Here is a 19,978-nt window from a genome sequence, read left to right as displayed (position 1 = left end):
GAAAAACCATGTTGCAAGCCGTAAAAAGGTACAATGATCAAAGGTAAATAAAAATATTTTGAGATGCATGCATAGCTTCTTCATAATATGCGTTTTTCACGAACGTTTTGAGGACTGGTGTAGACGTGTGTGGAACACATCTTTTGAGCAAGCCAAGTGAACATTTTCAACACTGCTTCCTACAGTGCTCCTTTTTTATTTTATTTTTATTTTTTTTATTTTTTTGGAGAGGTTTTTTCGCTATAGGGTGTGTGCGCTCACCAGACAGACAGAGAGAGACATAGAGACAGAAAGCGAGAAATCACCCCCCAGGGGGGATGGTCATGCCACAATCCCTTCTCCTCCATTCTCCTCTTGGGATCTTGAGCACGCACGCACACATGCCCAGCGTGAGTTCTAAGCCACCGGGTCCGGGACGTGAACCATGGTCGACTACGTGGGAATCCAGCAACATAGCCATTACACTAACTGCTGGTTCCCACCATGCTCCTCCTTGTCTCAAAAGCTTTTAACATCTATTGCTCAGAGCTTGCCGGGCAGTAAAACTTTCTTCTCATGACGTGGAGGCTCCGTGTCATCTGGCTCTCATCCATTCTGAATGTCCTTTGAAGCAGTAGATATTTTCTTCTCCACCTAATTTCTTTTTTTAATTTAGATTTTTGCTACCGGTCACATGTGCTCACCAAGCGACAAAGAAAGACAGAGAGACAGAAAATGAGAAATCACCTCCCTGGGGAGTGTGGGGAAGGTTGGCCATGCCACAGTCCCTTCTCCTCCATTCTCCTCTTGGGATTTTGGGCACACACACATGCAACCAGCGTGAGTTTTAAGCCTCCAGGGTCCAGGACTCGAACCACAGTCGACTATGTGGGAGTCCAGTGATGTAACCATTGTGCCATCTGCTGGTCCCCCACCCCCATCTAATATTTTTTTTAACTGTCTCTCCCATGAGAGAAAGCCCAGACAATCCAATAACCTTTGCATAGTTCCCTCCGAGTCTAGGTACAGAGTGGATGGGAGATTGCACTTTTACATCGGCTGCGTGTGAGTACAATGCTAGGTTTAGTGTACCTAGTTATTTTCTTAAAAGAAAACGGACAGTACTGTGGTGAATAACCGAGTTCTCAATGCGAACGCTGTACTAAAAATGTCTGCTAGGAGGAGTTTTCATTGTAGTGCCTTTAGTAAGGTCTCTTCGCCAATTAGTGGCTTGGGCTATCCATGTGCACATGCGTACGTGCATATCCAGATAAACGTGATCAATGTGAACAGTCTCTCGCTCAAATATCTGAACTATTGACACCGAAGGCAGTAGCAGTTCACCAATGACCACATACGTTCCATGAAAGAGAAATTTCGCATTTAAAGTGCATCGCAGATGGGAAATCTCTTTTTTTTTTTTTTTTGGCTCTAACACGCGTGTGCTCGCCAGAGACAGAGAGACAGAAAGCGCAAAATCACCCCCCAGGGGGGATGGCCACGCCGCAATCCCTTCTCCTCCATTCTCCTCTCAGAATCTTGGGCATGCACGTACACGTGCCTGGCGTGAGTTTAAGCCACCGGGTCTGGGACGCGAACCACGGTCAACTACATGGGAGTCGAGCAACATAGCCATTACGCCAGGAAATCTTTTTCAAAGTTGCGGTTCCTACACGTGTTATTCATTATTTTTTCTCACTGCTCTGTGAACATGAGACCAGAGAGCTGGAAATCTTCACCATTTAAGATGACTATAAGTGGACTATCCTTTTTTTTTTTCTTTTTTAGTTTTTGCTGTAGTACACTTGCATTTGACCAGAGAAAGACAGAGACCGAAAGAAAGAGAGAGAACATGGTAAAGCAACCCCCCAGAGGTGATGGCCACACCACAATCCCTGCTCCTCCACTCTCCTCTCGGGGTTTTGGTCACGCATGCACACGTGTCTGGTCCCCAGGAAATCTTTTTCAAAGTTGCCTTCCTTGGTTGGTCCTGTGGAAAGGCTGTCTGTATTTTAGTTCTGTAGATTCAGCCCCTCCATCACCTGGGCTCTCTGATACCTGTGACCACGCCGTCTATCAACAGATGTTGGTTTGGGAAGTGAGGAGAGCTTTCACCCATCAGTCGTTTGGATAACACAGTTCTCTTTCCTGGTGGAGGGTTTCATTGTATACCATATGCTAAATGCCATTTTTAGGGTTTGCCAAGTAAGCTACTGTTTTATTCCAGTAATAAATCTATGGGGAGTTTTCTATGTGTAATTTTGGTACACGAAACAGTTTTTTTGTTTTGTTTTGTTTTTGCTCTATTTTAATTTCTTCTCAATTTAAAATTTTATAAATGGGGCCAGCAGGTGGCGTGACAGTTAAAGGCACTGGGCTTGCACATGGTTGACCACGGTTCAAATCCTGGACGTGGCAGCTTGCTTTCTCATTTTCCATTTTTCTCACTCGCTCTCACACTGTCCTTCTCTTGTCAAATTAAAATGGAAAAATTAATGAATTAATTGAATAATTCTTTAAAAACATTAAATTGTATGCGTGACCCTAACAAATTTTAGTTCAAAAAGATGCAAGGAAGAGCTCATAAGTTGGATATTTCTGTCTATTTGTAGTTCGTTTAGGAGTCCATGGACTATGACTCAGTGGCAGCAGAGTTCTATTCTTAGGAGAAATCTAAAGAAATTTGTTGCAGAGGACGAACAGCAGGTCCCCCAGGGATGACTCTACCCTCTAAATACCAGCAGGACCAGACCTCAGGCTCAGCAAGTAACCAGGCCTTGGTCACCTGTCACATACTTCAGGGAAATTAAGAAGTACCGTATTCCTCCACGTTCTTAAACATTTTTCTAGAGTCACCTTCTAAAGGCAGCTTTAGAGTAATTTTTAAGTTCACTGTATAGGTCTTTGAGATGATCATGTAGTATCAGTATAATTTTGTGTATATATGAGAATCTTTGTAGGTTATTAACCCCAGAATGCACGCCCATAGGATACATTATTATACTACTTCGGGCTCCCCATGACAACTCCCTACAATGTTTCTTTATTATATGTCTGAATATTTACATATATGTATAACATTTGTCCACATTCTGTTGAAAAGGCGATTCGTTAGCTAATTCGTTAACAAACAAGGTCCATATGCAATGAACCACTGGGGCCAGCAGATGGCATGGAGGTTACGGTGGCTGGATCCCACATGGCCGACTGTGCAGTTCGAGTCCTGAGCCCAGAGGCTTGAGGAACACGCCAGACACATGTGCATGCATGACCAAAATCCCAAAAGGAGAGTGGAGGAGCAGGGATTATGGTGTGGTCATCACCTCTGGGGGGTTGCTTAACCATGTTCTCTCTCTTTCTTTCTGTCTCTGTCTTTCTCTGGTCAAATGCAAGTGTACTACAGCAAAAACTAAAAAAGAAAAAAAAAGATAGTCCACTTATAGTCATCTTAAACGGTGAAGATTTCCAGCTCTCTGATCTCATGTTCACGGAGCAGTGAAAAAAATTATGAATAACACGTGTAGGAACCGCAGCCAACAGAACACCCGAACAGCGCTCCCGTGCGCCCGCTCGCAGTACCGTCCCGGCTGTATGGCAGCCGACCACCATCTGTTAGGTTGAGCCACCGAGAAGGGAAACGGAGTTTACAGGGCTCGCCAGGGACACAGGTCTTTTCCCATAGTCTCTGATTTCTCCCAAAGAAGAAAAGGCAGAACTAGCAAAGAGGAGAACTGTGAACCATTTACATCCTGATGCAGACACACAAGTGGTAAAGAAAAAAATAAAATACCATCAATATGTAAGTGGGAGAAAAAGCAGTATTTCCGATTTCTATTGGATCCCTATTGTATTTATAAAGCTTAGTTTTAGTTACTCTCAGCTACAGTTTTGTGGCTTTTGATAGACACTGGGAAGAATTATGGCTGTTCTAGATGCGTGAAAATTGTACAAATAGGGACCAGCAGTTAGCGTAATGGCTATGTCGCTGAACTCTCATGTAGCTGACCACAGTTCAGTTCCCGGACCCGGACCCAGGGGCTTAAACTCACTCCGGGCACGTGTGCATGTGTGCCCAAGATCCTGAGAGGAGAATGGAGGAGATGGGATTGCGGCATGGCCATCTCCCCTGCCGGGGGTGGGGAGGGAGTGATTTCTTGCTTTCTGTCTTTCTGGCAAGCACATGCACCCTATAGCAATAAATAAATGAATAGAATAATTTCCTAGATGTTTCAGCAGATACTTATTACACATCTATCTCGCTTAACCATGACAAACCAGGTAGCTCTGAGGTGGGTTTCTCCACCAGTGTTGTGTACGTTATTGTATCATCAGAAAAGTCAAGTCGAGACTTTTCCAATGACCAAGTAGTTACCCATTCTTGTTTAAGGACTGTCTTCAGAATTCGCTGGGCCAGGACTTGGGTTAGTGCTTCTCTGTAATCCCCAGTACAATGCTGACAATATACTCCGGTAATTATGAGAATGCATTTTGTCTTTAGACCTTCTCTCATTGTTTAATGACGTTTAAAAGACGTATGAAAAGTGACTCCACGTTTAATACCAAATATAATTTAAGTGTTATTGCTGGTGTTTTCTGTTCTGATTCATGTTATAGAAGAGAGATCAGCAGTTGGCTCAGTCGCTATGTTGCTGGACTCCCATGTAGTCAACCACGGTTTGAATCCCAGACCTGGTGGCTTAAACTCATGCCGGGCGCGTGTGTGTGCGTGCCCAAGATCCCGAGAAGAGAATGGAGGAGAAGGGATTGCGGCGTGGCCATCCCCCGTGGGGGTGATTTCTCCCTTTCTACCTCATGTCTCTCTCTGTCTTTCTGGCAAGTGCACGTACCCTAAAGCTAAAAATAAATAAATAATGCTTGAATTCTACTTGATCATTGGTTGGGGTCTTTGTAAGAAATCAAAGCACAGGATCTGTGATCAGGGTCTTGGTATTTGCTTGGATAGAGTTTCACCGTGGGGTCTGAGGACAGGTCGAACTCAGCCAGTTCCCAACAGCTCATATAAGTCGTGTTTTCAGTTGCTTCGAGTAGATAGCACATTACCTAGAAACAGCATGCAGAAGCTCAGAGCTTTTCCTTTCCAGGTACTATGTAAGATTTGTAAAGATTTGGACTACCATTCAACAGTCTTTACGAGCTTTTTAATTCAGAAATAAAGAATGGGAAACTCTGATGTTAGAATGGAGGACACACATAAGGTCTATTACCTGTTGACGAGGATGTGTATGGTGGTCTCAGCTGGGCTGGACTGAGGTGTAAATCATGCTGGGTAAAGTCTCTTCACAATCTAAATGATGTATCGCGATTGAATGTACGAATAATAAAAAATAAGTAGAAAACGAAACAAATGAAAAAATAAAAGAAATAGAATTTCTGTACTGAAACATTATTTCTTTTTTTAAAAAGAATTCTTTTATTTAACTTTATTTTATTTGTTTGTATGTTTATTTTAATTTGACCAGAGAGGGACACAGAGAGAGAGACAGACAGAAAGTGAGAAAGCAAGCTGCCAGGCCAGGACTCAAACTACGTTCGGCCATGTGGGAGTTCAGCCTAAACCACCACGCCACCTGCTCACCCTCAAACATCATTTCTTTAGCAAATTGATACAGATATCCTGGAAACCTAGTACTCTTAACAAGGCTGTATATCTTCTAAACCTAGAGGTTTCCTTGGTAAGCTTCTTTTCTTTTCTTTTAGAGAGTTTTGTTCTTGTTGTTATTGTTGTTTGCTAAGGGGTGTGTGTACTCTCCAAAGACACAGAGAGAGAGAGAGACAGAAAAAGAGAAATCACCCCTCAGGGGAAATGGCCATGCCACAATCCCTTCTCCTCCATTCTCCACTCAGGATTTTGTGCGCATGCACACATATGCCTGGCATGACTTTAAGCCACCAGGTCTAACATTCAAACTGCAGGTGACTACATGAGAGTTCAGCAACATAACCTCTATGCCATTTGCTGGTGCCTCTTTTTTTTTTTTTTTAATTGCCCTTAGTGTGGCAACCAGACTAATAGAGAATGAAGTATTTGCAAACCTGAGATTTTTTCATAATGGTTCCTCCAAGAACTCTTCATTGGATCTTTGGTTTCTTTTCATCTTTCAAGATGATGGCATTTCAAAATTCTTTTTCCCCCTCCGAAAACAGGTATCATTGACTCTTTCTTCTCCTTGAAGGGTTTCTCCTCTTCAAAAATCAGAAGTTGTTGATATGGTGAAGAAGCAAGTCAAAGTCATCACACTGGCCATCGGCGACGGAGCGAACGACGTGAGCATGATCCAGACGGCGCATGTGGGGGTCGGCATCAGCGGCAATGAAGGCCTACAGGCTGCCAATTCCTCCGATTACTCCATAGCGCAGGTAACGCCACGCTTCCGCCAAAGACGCTCCTGGCAGCTGAGGCCGGGAGGAGGAACGCACTCATTTTTTTTCCCCACTTTTATTTCAGTTCAAGTATTTGAAGAATTTATTGATGGTTCATGGTGCCTGGAACTACAACAGGGTCTCCAAGTGCATCTTGTACTGCTTCTACAAGAACATTGTCCTCTACATTATTGAGGTAAGAGGTTAAATTAAGATCCTTGTCCCTGTATACATATTTAAAGAATTTGTTTGGGGGACCAGCAGTTGGTGTAATGGCTGTGTCGACTGTAATCCCATGGAGTCAAACGCAGTTCAAGTCCTGGGCCTGGTGGCTTAAACTCACGCCGGGCATATGTGCGTGCGTGCCCAAGATCCCGAGAGGAGAATGGAGGAGAAGGGATTGCGGCGTGTCCAGCCCCCTGGGAGTTGATTTCTCACTTTCTGTCTCTCTGTCTCTCTCTGTCTCTCTGACGAGCACACGCACCCTATAGCAAAAACCTCTCCAGAAAAAAACAAAAATTATCTTTTATTTGCTAGAAGACATGCATTTACTAGAGAGAGGGAGTAAGGGGAAAAGCACCCTCTCAGTGAGATGTAGTCACACGTGTTCTCCATTTCTCCTTCCTGTTGGGATCTGGGGTACACACACACACACACACACACACACACACCCATCCAGCACGTTTTTCAAGCCAGTAGGTCACAATTTGAACCACAGTCCACTTTTTGGGATCTGACTCCCTTAACTGATAGACTACAGGGCCAGCCCGAAAGAAATTTTCTTTATGAAGACATTGTCTTGTGGTTTCAATGAATAATTATTACCCACTTCATTACCCAAGTTATAACTTCTAAATGTGTTCACCCCAAAGGTTTGTCAGCTGTTAGGGATAATTCATCTGTAAATTTCAGCTAAAAAATGTTGTTTCTTTGGTAAGAAGTGTTGCCTTAGACTTCCTAATGGAATCGTGTTTTCCATGTCCATGTTAAATAGGCTTTGAAAAATAATGCATTTTTTACAAAACTCAAAGGCATGCAAAGAAAGCAATGTATTGTTGAGGAATAATATGTGCATGGAAAAGTATTTAAAAAGAAGAATAAGAACGTGATAGAAAACTGAAGACAGGAGTTCTGATTCTGGGGGAGACAGAGCCGTGAGATGAGGAAGGGTAGTCAGCTTCTCTGGTGTGCAGTTGTCTTGTCCTTATTATGTTTCAAAATTTAGATCCCTGTTATGTACATGCGTCCCTTGCTCTACAGATCTGTTTCGCTTACTGAGGTCATGACTAGCAAGAGTTCAGATAATGAGAAATGTTTCTAAAAATTATCAAACCATTCCAGTCCCTGTGTCTGGATAGCAGTGGATTCATGTATCAGCTATAGCATCATTTTAAAAATGGACACCCAGGACACACATAGCGCTTCTAAAAGGCTGCCTTACAAACATTTTTGTGTTGCCAACTTTGTGCCAAGCGCTAGGCTTATTCCAGCAACTTCTCAATCGGTCAAGCAGGGTTCCTGTCCTCCAGGAGCTGACCAGCAGAAACGCAACGCAAGCCACAGGTGTAAATTCAGACCCCGGGAGCCACATTAGCAAACGGGAAAGCCAAGATTATTTCAGCATATTTTATTTAAATCAATATGAGAAGACTTCCAAAAGTTGGTGGGAAAATGGAATTAAAGTGTGAGTTCCTTTTGGTGCAAAGTTTTTAAAACCTTTATTTAGTTTTCTCCTAATACACATGTCCCATGAACTTTTTGTTCAGAGATTTTTTTTGCTATAAGGCATGTGCACTTTCCAGAGAGACAGAGAGAGAGAAAGCAAGAAATCACCCCCCAGGGCAATAGTCATATTGCAATTCCTTCTCCTCCATTCTCCTCTTAGGATCTTGGGCACGCACGCACACACGCCCGGAGTGAGTGAAGCCACCAGGTGCGGGAATCAAACCACAACTGACTATGTGGGAGTCCAGTGATGTAACCATTATGCCATCTGCTGGTCCTGTCCCATGAACTTTTGAAAGGCCTCTCCTATATTCCAAATATTATCATTTCAACATGTAGTCACCATTAAAGTTCACTAGTGAGATACTCGACATTTTTTTCCTCTGCACTAAGAGTTCAGAAGTTGAACTGAGTGTGCAACTTACACACCTCAGTTTAGAGCCATCACCCTTCAGGTGCTGAGGAGTCACAGGTGGCCAGGGCACCCTAGTGGCCAGGACAGCAACAGAGAACAGGAAGCAGCATGGCTAATCAGGGCATAAGCCAGAGGCTATTTTTTATTTTTGAACGCATGTCCATTTCTTCATGAGAAGCTACGGTCATCATACTTAACCTCCAGCTGTCATGAATCTCCTCCTGTAGCCCTGCAGAGCAGACTGCATCCTCCTTAGAGGTTGTTAGGACCTCGTCTTCCACTCCTGACAGGAGCCCACACACCCTCATAAACCTGCTGAAGGCTCCCGTACAGATGTTTGTCTACACCACTTTGCCCTCTTACCCGCTTCCACATGACTCTCAGAAAACGCATGACCGAGGGGACCAGCAGGTGACGTGGTGGTTAAGGTGCTGGACACTCCCACATGGCCGACCTCAGTTTGAGTCCCGAACCTGGTGGCTTGCTTTCTCACTTTCTCTCTCTCTCTCTCTCTCTCATTCTTTCTCTCTCTCTGGTCAAATTAAATGAATGAATGAATAAATAAAGTTAGATCATTCTTTAAAAAGAAAAAATAGAAAAGGCACAACCGAAAAGTGTCCTGTGCAGCGACAATACCCCCTAGTTACACCAGAGGAGTCACAGTGGAAACAAGCAAACAAAAAATCAGTAGAGGCTAGCTCCGTGGCTTGGTACTTAAGGCGGTCAGATGCCACACAACCTGCTACAGGGTTTAAGTCCCAGACCTGACAGTTCGAGAAAAATGCTAGGCACATGCGCGTGTGTATCCAGAATCCCAGAAGGAAGGAGAGACAGAGGGGAAGGGGCTATGATATGACCATTCCCCATAGGGGTACTTTCTCACTCCTACCCCCTACCGTGTCTCTCTCTTGTGAGTATATGCCCCCTCTAGCAAAAAATTTTTTTAAAAAGGAGTGGATTCCACATTGACCCTCTTGACATGTTAGCGGGTACTCCAATGCATGTAGTTTAGATGCTTTTTGTACTCTGTCAAATGTTTATCTCCTGGGACCAGCAGTTAGCATAATGGCTATGTCACTAGACTCCCATGTAGTCAACCGTGGTTCGAGTCCCAGACCCGGTGGCTTAAACTCACACCGGGCACGTGTGCATGCGTGCCCAAGATCTCGAGAGGAGAATGGAGAAGAACGGATTTTGGCATGGCCACAATCCTCCCTGGAGTGGGGGTGGGGAGCTGATTTCTTGCTTTCTGTCTCTCTGTCTGTCTCTGTCTTCCTGGCGAGCGCACACACCCTATAGCAAAAACCTCTGCAAAAAAAGAAAAAATAAAATGTTTATCTCCTTATGAAAATGCTGACTGAGAGTAGTTCTTCCTGTGAGTCAGACTAGTAAAATTAAAGTTTAGCTTTGAAGGATGCAGGCAGTACAGTTTCATTCATCGGTCACTGCAAATCCGTCAAGACAGGACAACCCATTAGGTAAAATCATCAAAGCTTTGGAAACGTGAAGGAAATCGTCCCCAAGCTTACTGACTCTCCTTTCCTGCCAGGTTTGGTCTGGCAGCGTCTGTGTTGTGACACCAAATGTACTTTCGAAATAGTTGAGGAGATCTAAAACTTTATTATTTCTTGCATTGCGACTCCCTTCTAAAATGATTTTTATTCTCAATCCTCTCCATATAGCTCATTTTCTAATTATATCATCTGGCCATTGTCAGACATGGACATTCAAAAGAGTTTCCGTTTCTACAGTTTATTTACATAGACTTCTGGAGAAACCAATATTTTAAAGCCACGGCCAGCAATAAATCTGCTTACAACAATTGAATTCTATAAAAGGAAGTAAGAGTATTCCACTTTCCACTTTCTAAATCAAAATTCATTGACAATCAACAATGCAATGGGCAGAATTTATGCACTAATGAGGGGAAAAAAATATATTAAACTCAAAGGAAAACTATATTTGCACGCTCTGTTTCAAATCCAGAATTATGTGATTTGTGGATGATTAGCCCTAAATTTCACTTGGCTTTGAATTTAAAGCCTCTTCGTGAGATACTTAACACTGATCAGATGCTTGACACGTTGCAAACGAAGTCAGGTCTAAGCTGGACTGGAGATCTCGTTTTTTATTTTTCTTCTAGCGCTTTAGGGAAAGGTATCTTGAATATAATTCAACCGTCTTGGAAATGAATTGACCTTTCAAATCAATTCCCAGATACCCAGCTTTTTGCCAGCTAAAACAAGTTCTGCAGATGTTAATGGTTCATGTCAGTACGGTGAATGAATAGACAGAAAACACATCGTTGAATGTCTCTAGTGAGGACAACTGCTAGTCTCAAATCTCTCCTTTCAGTTTTCTTTTTTTTTTTTTTTTTTGCTGATCAGGCGTGTGAGCAGAGGACTCATTGACTATTTGTAAGCTGCTGTTTAATATGCTGAAATGTTCCATCAGGAGAATGTCTGTGAAGCTTTAGCTGCCACGCCTCTGCTGGGAGGTGGAATTTAGAAAATAATGCCAGGATAGGCAGGTCTGAAGTTTCTTCCCTAATAAAGGACTCGTCTTGAATACTAGGGGTTTTATAGAGCCTCTGCAGAAACTACTTTACCCATTGCCATATTGCTAGGAATATCACTGTCTTGCTACTTCATCCCTGTAAATTTGAGCCAAACAAATATAGCTGTGGCAGGTGGGGGTCTCAAGGCCTTACAGCGGTGTCACCCAGTTCAAGGAGTTCATTTAAATTACTGGCTCTTTTTTTTTTGGAGAGATTTTCGCTATATTGCACGTGCGCTCGCCAGACAGAGAGAGACATAGAGACAGAAAGAGAGAAATCACCCCCTGGGGGGGGGATGGTCACGCCGCAATCCCTTCTCCTCCATTCTCCTCTCGGGATCTTGGGCACGCACGCACACGCGCCCGGCGTGAGTTTTAAGCCACTGGGTCCGGGACGCGAACCACAGTCGGCTACATGGGAGTCCAGAGACATAGCCATTACACTAACTGCTGGAGACCAATTATTGGCTCTTTCTAAGATTTTCCTATTTCTCTAAAACGTCCAACTCCTTCCTAGCAAAATAAGACTTTTCTTTCAAGTGACTGATTGCATCCAGGTTTTGGGGTAAGACCCCAAAGCAATATAGTATTTCTGATTTCCAGGAGCTTTGATTAAAGTCACCAAGTTGATAGTTTTCCAGCAAGTCATGCTGTGAGATAGTCCCTGTGAATTTCAATAACCTTGGTACCTCCCCAAAGGGACTGGCGCTTGCTTTCTATAGCCATGGCCTCCCTATAGTGAAATGAGGACCTTTCATATGTTTATGGTCATCTAAATGCTATTTAATTTTTCCTGGATCGGTCCCCAATATGGCATTGAACTATATAAATCCCAGATTAACCCGAAGTCAGCCCTCTAATAGACTATTATACTGTTAAAACCCTTCTCTTTCTCATTTAAATACATAAAGTTCAATGCCAAAGGGTTTCTGTGAAGGTGTAGGATACCCATGGAAAGATTCTGTTCTTATCTCGTCCCTTTTTAAAATCTAGGAAGTAAACTCCTTTTTTTTTTTTTTTGGAGAGATTTTCACTGTAGGGCGCGTGCGCTCACCAGACAGACAGAGAGAGAGATAGAGACAGAAAGCGAGAAATCACCCCCCAGGGGGGATGGTCACGCCGCAATCCCTTCTCCTCCATTCTCCTCTTGGGATCTTGGGCACGCACGCACACGCACCCAGCGTGAGTTTTAAGCCACCGGGTCCAGGACACGAACCGCGGTCGACTACGTGGGAGTCCAGCGACATAGCCATTACGCTAACTGCTGGTTCCCTAGGAAGTAAATTTCTAAAACTATGTCCACCAGCCTTTCTGTAGGAAAAATAAAATAGAAAAAGAAAAGAGGAAAAGTTTGGATCCCTTTCTACTTACACATTTACTGTCCTAAAATGTTTAAACGTATTCATTTTAAAATACACAGGGGACTCAGATATGGTGGTGTATTTGATAACTATTTTGCATTTGAAACTTTCTGTAAATATGTACTGATTCTGAGGGAAGGTCTTCAATTTCTAGCTCATGGTATCTTTGAATCAACACTGAGTGGTGTGTAGGGAGCAGCTCGGGGACCGTCCACACGTACAAACGTGTCCCCACACACAAATCGGTCCACGTAGACTGTTCATAGTATAAGTGTGGACGCTTGCAAGTGCACTTAGCACTGTACCTGCTAGACTGGATGCTGCTGATCGGAACAATTTGGTATGCAAAGAGGTTTGGCTTTCTCCAGACCAACAAAGATTCAACCATGTCTTCATGGATTAGAGAGGTCGTCATTGAACGTTTGTGTTTAAACATTCTTCATATTTATATCACACCCTAAGAAATCTGAAAGAGTTTCTTAGGCTCTGCTACTTTAATAAATAAATCAGAGTTGCCTTAGGGAAAATATTACATTTCCCAGAGTATCCCAAACATGTCTTTGCATAATCCACATCTCACAAATGAGAAAACACAGCAAGAGAACATTCAAGTCTGTTTTGTCAGGTTTGTACATATTCACAACCAAAGAATAAACCATGAAGATCTAAGGTTTGTTTGTTTTTTTTTTTTAACATTTGCATATGCCGGTGATCTGGCTCCTTGGTTGGGCCAAATATTCTTTTATTTTTCTTTTATTTTTATTTTTATTTTTATTTTATGTATGTATGGATGTATCTTGCGACTACACGTAGCGAAGCCTTGAAGGATTTTAGGCTTGACTCTGATTTCTGGGCTTCTGTTGTTGTTCTGTGTTAATGTGTGTTTCAGCCCTGACATGATTTGGACTTATTTTCACGTGCGATGTCTGCTTTGTTTTGTTTTCCATCTCATGAAGCAGACATTGGGTTTTGTACATGCTCAATGATTCCCTTCCGTGGTAAACAGGGAGCAGATCAGTGTGGTTACAGAAACTCTTCATGAGGAGGCCAGCCTGGGTACATATTGATAAATGGTGAATTTGTAGCAATTCATGCTTCCATAATGAGGTTAAATGAAACGTGAAGTGTAGCAGAGGCCCTGTGACTGGATTCAGAAATTCAGTCCCGTCCCAGGTCAAGGCTGCTTTCCTCCAACGGTTTTTGTGTTTGTGTTTGTGTAATCTCATTGCTGGGTCAGCCTTTTTACTCTTCCAAAATTATTTGATTTTAATTGTCTTTTAGGTCTGCTTTTTTTAAAAAAAAAAAAAAAAAACTACTATAGGTATCAACTTCCGAATAGTCACTTTCATTTTTCCGGATCTTTTAAACATGTTGGAGAAAACCTTCTCTGGATTGCCCCTTAGTTTTGTTCCAAAGTTAAGGTTTCTGTTTTAAAGAGAACTGTAAAGTATATAAAACATTATGCTCTAGTAACTGTTTGATATTACCAAAGCATAGCGTTTAAGTTAAAAATATTTTCCAAGTTAACGTTACAATGACAGAATTCTTAGAACTGGAAAAAAACAAACAAACAAAAAAAAACAACCTCATATACTTTGCTTTGTAACTCTACTATTTAAGAATTCATTCAAAGAAAAAAGAGATATGTAGTTATTTCAGTTCAGAATTATTTGTATTATTTATACTAGCAAAATGTCCAAAGCAGTTACATTCATGCCATATGGGTTGTACATCCACTAGCAGCTTAAGAAAATTCGTATTTTTAGACTGTTAAGGAGGACTGTTTACGGTAGGTTTCGAGTAAGGTAAATTTGTTAGTATATTCAAATGCACTATATAAATACAGCCAATGTAGAAGAAAATAGTGGCTGTGGTATTATTGGAAATTATTTCTCTATAAACAAGTGTTACTTTTATAATGTACAATAATCTTCTGTAGCCATTCTAGATCCTCATACATATTTTAAAGGGGAATTAAAACAGTAAAATAGTAATGGCATAAATGTATATTTATTCCCTAAAGTGCTTTTTTGAAATAAAATATTGGATTTTTGTAATCAGTGATCGCTTATTCATATAGGTACTTTTGATTCAACAAGTAGAACTAGTTATTACGTACATAACCAAAGCTTGTGAAAGCATTCTTTTAAATGAAAAATTATGCCCCTACAAAAGCCAGTCTCTAGGAAGTAGTGAAAATAGTAAGTTAATGTTGTTTTATCCAATGGTTGAATATACCCCTGAGTCTCAGCCTGCGTTTATGTTCATGTGTTCTAATTTGTTTTCTTCCTAGATCTGGTTTGCGTTCGTGAATGGTTTCTCTGGACAGATCCTCTTTGAGCGATGGTGTATAGGCCTTTATAATGTGGTAAGTGTAGGATGCTGGATAATTCCCATTTGATCAGCACTTTGAGATAAAGATTCACCCTGCATTTGGCTACTTGGCTAATGACCAGTTTGTGCCCTTCAGATGTTTACAGCAATGCCTCCCTTAACTCTTGGAATATTTGAGCGATCATGCAGAAAAGAGAATATGTTGAAGTATCCTGAATTATACAAAACATCTCAGAACGCCCTGGACTTCAACACCAAGGTAGGAGGGTACAGTGCCCTGGCACTGCTCTCATGTGGGGCACCTGTTTTTTTTTAATTTAATTGTATTTAGTATTATCATAATCTTTGGTGTATTACATTGAATCACATATATCCTTAGAATGTATTACATTTTTTTTCCAGCATGATTACCATGCATATCAGTCAAGACAAAGACATTACTATCCACTTCATCATCATCATCAAATAGCTTGTCATTATTTTTTTCAGATTATTATTATTATTATTTTCATTATTTTTTTAAACATTCAATCACTATCTATGGGGGCACCTGTTTTTCTAAAGCTAGGAAGACATTAGTCTGAGAAAACCTTAGGGTGCCAGCTAAGCGAGTTGCATTTCTTAAATTCTGCTAGGCCAGAGAGGGATTATTATTGGTTGTTCAGTTTGGTTTCTTTGTGTTGCAAAATTAAAACATAACCACCGTGCACTAGGGTTTGTGAGGCAGCCGTAACTCTGGCCTGAAATACTGACGTCTCTGTCCTTGGGTCCCCTGTCTTTCGTCTTTGCAATGCTGTCGGGAAATGCTGGCTCCTCACGGGGGCTGGGGGTGGGGGGTGCATCTAGAACAAGAGGAGCTGGCTTCGCATGTGTAAAAAGGTGGGAGGTGTTTTAGCATTCTTTACTCATTTTCTGTTTCATAAAATTTAACTTGGTTCTCATTGCAGTTTTCACTTGGTCATGCCGAGCACAAAAACGAAAATGTCTAGGCAGTAATTTATTTCATCACAATACTCAACATGTCCCAGCCGTAAAATGACAAATACAAGATAAAATAGCCAACCTGTTGATTCAAAAATCACATTTTTCAGTCCACATAACAAGCCATGGGCCATGGTCATCTCTTGTGATAATGTGGTGTGTATGCATCCCAGCAATAAAACATACCTCATCTTCTGCATGTTTACTCTCCTACAAGCATGCATTCTAAGTGTTTCCACCCGTATTTGTTGAGTAATTTGTCTCAACAAATTATGTCTCAGATGTCTAGTATGAAGAGGGGGAAGAAGTTTCTATAATCAAGGTAGATCCCATATTGAAACACTAACATTTGTCTATTTTCTTAGTAGTAGCTTCACATAGCTGTTGCCTTTTAATGTGGTGCATTTTTAGCAGCACGTTACTGATAATTAGATGCAAACTTATAGGATACTTTTAAAATGAGCGGTCCTTTTTTTTTTTTTTTTTGGAGAGGTTTTCGCTATAGGGCACGTGAGCTCGCCAGACAGACAGAGAGACATAGAGACAGAAAGTGAGAAATCACCCCCCAGGGGGGAAGGCCATGCCGCAATCCCTTCTCCTCCATTCTCCTCTTGGGATCTTGGGCATGCATGCACACGCGCCCGGCATGAGTTTTAAGCCACCAGGTCCGGGACGCGAACCACGATTAACTACGTGGGAGTCCAGCAACATAGCCATTACGCTAACTGCTGGTTCCCAAAATGAGCAGTTCTTAAAGCTCTCCAACATCCTATATCCTATACACCGAGAGAAGAAAGGGAAACAGGTGTTTCAGTCTCAGCCTCACACAGTAAGTGATTGTGCTAAGTTTCTATCCAGAGGTTCTCCTTCTGCAGTACACACACGCTACTTGATGGCATTGTTTTAAATAAGTGGATTTTTTTTTTTAAGTAGAAAAGCAGGGGTTTTATTGTTTTTTGTTTTGTTTTGTTTTGTTTTGTTTTAAAGTTCTACCATTGGTTCTAAAAGTGTTTTTAGTGGCCTCTTTTAAAACTAGTACAGTTGATAATATGTCACATCTGTGCTTTGGTGTTTTAGTGTTGAATTTTTTATTTCTTCATGGTGCCCAGTCTGTGACAAAGGCCAGCACATTCCTGTAATGTTTTTCATGACCTATCGTGGGTGTTTTCAACTCACAGAAAGCCCCAATCAGAGCAGATGCTATGGACTGTGAGCTCTTATTTCCCTGAAAAAGTGATCTGAACAGGGAACGTCCCAAGGGTACTGGTATGCTAACAGGAATTCTCACCCACCTGGATAGTCACGTCCACCTTTGACACGGGTCCCCATATGCCATCGCTCTGGAGTTAACCTCCCTGCCACAAGTTGGCCATGTCACGCTTGCATAAAAACAGAAATTGATCCTTACAGGATTAGCCAAAATCACTCCTGCAAAGCCACATCCTCTCATCCCTTCGTCCACGGCAACTTGAACATGGTTCCGTGGCAGGCGTGGGGTGCGGCAGACAGCAGTGTCCTGAAGTTTCGGTCCCTCTCATACCCTTTGTCGTAGACAAAGTACTTCATTCCCTGGACAGCCCAGGCATTTAGAAACGTCATCAGATCATCTTGAACAGGTCTATGCAATTTCTATATCTATTTGAATTTTCTAGTTGAATATTTATATACACAAGTGGCCAACAGTTTCCTCCCGGGTTTATGGATTTTCCTGATCACGTCCGTGGAAAATTCTTTGCTTGAATCCGGGCTCAGTGTTTTAAAATTCAGGGACAAACGGCAACAAAATGCATAGTTGTAACACAGGCGGTTGCCCTGGGTCCCAAGTGCAGAAGCTTTGTGGCCCTGAATGGAGGACGCTTAGGTTTGTTATGGTAAGAAGGGTCGGAGGTTCTGAGGTCGTGACAGGGGTTAAAGGATTAGCATGTGACAATAAGTATCGGTCAGGAAAATGGAAAAGTAGAACTAATTTTTCTTGCACCCACCTGTGCTTTCTGTCAAATAAAAACTGGCGATAATGACATAGTGAGGAGAAGAGACAAAGGTTAATGAGTAACACAAGTTCAAATGTGTAATGTATTGAAGCATAAATTGGATCATACAATCCGGCGTGGCTGGGGTGGGGAGCTAACAAAGGGGATTGAGATCGCAGTGGAAAATTTTGGGAGGCAGGCAACTTCATTTCTGTTGTTTGAACAGCTTAAAACTATTAATACGTGCCCATTTTATTTAGCATCCGTTTTTGTTTGCAAGAAGCAAAACTACCACTGTTCGGAGAGCTGGAAGAATGCTAAACAGCATGGCTATAACTTAATCTTTTACATCATGTTGTGAAGACAGTGGGCCCCGATACGAGCACCTTCCTACAATACAATAGACGTATAAAGTCACAACTCTTAATAGTACATGGTGTTATAATGATATGAAACCCGGTGTTGACAGGTGTTTATAAAATTGTGAAAACCTTTACCAAATTCAGTCATAGTCACGATGCTGGTTTTTTGTTTTTGTTTTTTTTTTTTTGTTTTTTTTTGATGACCTCACGATTTAAATGTTGTATTTGCTATTTTTAATGCAACGAGTGTATTGTATATTTAGACAGCCAGATAGGTCACTACATAGAAAAAGCAGTGTATCTTTACTATCAGAAAGTTCACACTTGTCTCACACACGGCAAAGGCAAAGGATTTCCCCAAAGTGCAATCTTTTTGTTTTGGTTTTGGCTTTACCCCGAACTACAATCTTTGTAAAAGGCTCTTTTGGAATTATGAAAATAGTCCCACTCAAGGAATGTCAGGATCTGCACGTATTTTCCATGTTTAGTTCCTTTTTCGGGCAGACATGTTCACTTTCGATCATTTGGTTTTGAAGCAGTAGAAGAAAATTCAAGGGAAGCTGAAAAAACATTTTGAGTAACATAAAAATCAATAAATGACCCATGAAAGTCTAAGAGGCAGAAAGTGTCTGTCAGTTCTATTAATTCACAGTGGTGGCCCCGACAGAAACACGTTTTGTGAATCTAGCCCGTAGATAAAAAGGAAAGGTCAGAGTTCACGGAGCAAGTTTATCGCAAATGGTTCTCATGGATTTTTGTTTTCCCTCAGGTTTTCTGGGTTCATTGTTTAAATGGCCTCTTCCACTCAGTTATTCTGTTTTGGTTTCCACTCAAAGCCCTTCAGTATGGTAAGTACAGAGGATATGAATGCTAAGAGATGACTTTTTCCTTTTTCTAGAAAAATAACTCCTTGTCAATATGGGTTCAAAATTACGGCCGTGTTTCACTGGACGGTATTTTCCTTCGCGTACAATGCATGCATCTCAAAGGCGTCCACACTTAAAAGATTTTTATTATTCCTCAGGGAGCAAAGTGATTTAATATATGCAAAGCCTTTCTCCTTTCCTCCTCATGTTTTCCAAACTTGCAGAGAATAAAATTTAAGGCTCCTTTTTTTTTTTTTTTTTTTTTGCCCCTCTGTTGATGTATAGTTTGAAGACAATAAGTACTGATATTTTATGTTGTCTGTTTATTATCCGCACGAGGCTGGTATCAAGCGCTCTTATATCGAATCTCATCAGACATGCTAGTCTTTGCAAGCGTCCTTGAGCCGAAGTTGTAGGTGAGGTTTGTAATACGTTTTTATGGTCATGTTGGAGTGTAAGCTTTCTCTCAGTTCATTTTGGAGGAGAGATTTTATTCTGTCTGTGTTGAAAGAGAAGCTGATGGTGAATTTCCTATGCACATAAAAATGATTAAGTAGCCACGTTAGGAGAGGGATCCCTGGGATGCGGAAGCTGCTGCCATGTCCTGGCCAGACCTTGCCTTGAGACCCAGGGGAGGACGGCCAGCCGTTCAGGTCCCCTGCTCCCAAGCTGTCATTGTTGAAAACATGACATGTCCTCCCCGTGAGGCATGACATGTCACCCGTTAGTGAGTCCAGGCCATACCTGAGAGTTAAATGATGGTCAACAGAGGAGACTGTTGGCCGTGCTTGCCCTCCTCGGCTGCCCCCCTAGGCCACCAGCGTGAGCCTGGTAAAACCTGAGTCAGACCAGGGTTCCCCTTCTCAGAAACTCTCAGAGACTGACCACACGCAGACCCCAGTCCTCCACCTCCGTGTTTCTCCTCCTCCTTCACCAGGTGTTTGTGCTGGCTCTCCCTTCCCTCCCTCTGCTCAGAGACCCTCTCAGACTGGACCACCCTAGCCAAAGAGCTCCGACACCTGCCCACACTGTCTCTGTCCCTCTTTCC

General features: G+C 42.0%; 1 protein-coding gene across 4 annotated transcripts in view; it reads left to right on the top strand.

The window, feature by feature from the left end:
- Positions 1-19,978, top strand: part of ATP8A1 (ATPase phospholipid transporting 8A1) — a 281,662-nt gene that overhangs the window by 216,134 nt on the left and 45,550 nt on the right. For all 4 annotated transcript variants that reach the window (XM_014590421.2, XM_014590424.2, XM_014590422.2 and 1 more), the window contains 5 exons: positions 6,174-6,357; positions 6,446-6,556; positions 14,711-14,785; positions 14,888-15,010; positions 18,834-18,912. In XM_014590421.2, coding sequence (XP_014445907.1) covers positions 6,174-6,357; positions 6,446-6,556; positions 14,711-14,785; positions 14,888-15,010; positions 18,834-18,912 — 572 coding nt within the window. The remainder of the gene's footprint in view (positions 1-6,173; positions 6,358-6,445; positions 6,557-14,710; positions 14,786-14,887; positions 15,011-18,833; positions 18,913-19,978) is intronic.

Source organism: Tupaia chinensis, unplaced genomic scaffold (genome assembly GCF_000334495.1).
Source record: "Tupaia chinensis unplaced genomic scaffold, TupChi_1.0 Scaffold000442_1, whole genome shotgun sequence".
Taxonomy (NCBI): domain Eukaryota; kingdom Metazoa; phylum Chordata; class Mammalia; order Scandentia; family Tupaiidae; genus Tupaia; species Tupaia belangeri.
Note: the sequence above shows the minus strand (reverse complement) of the source record. Positions and strands in the feature narration are given on the sequence as shown.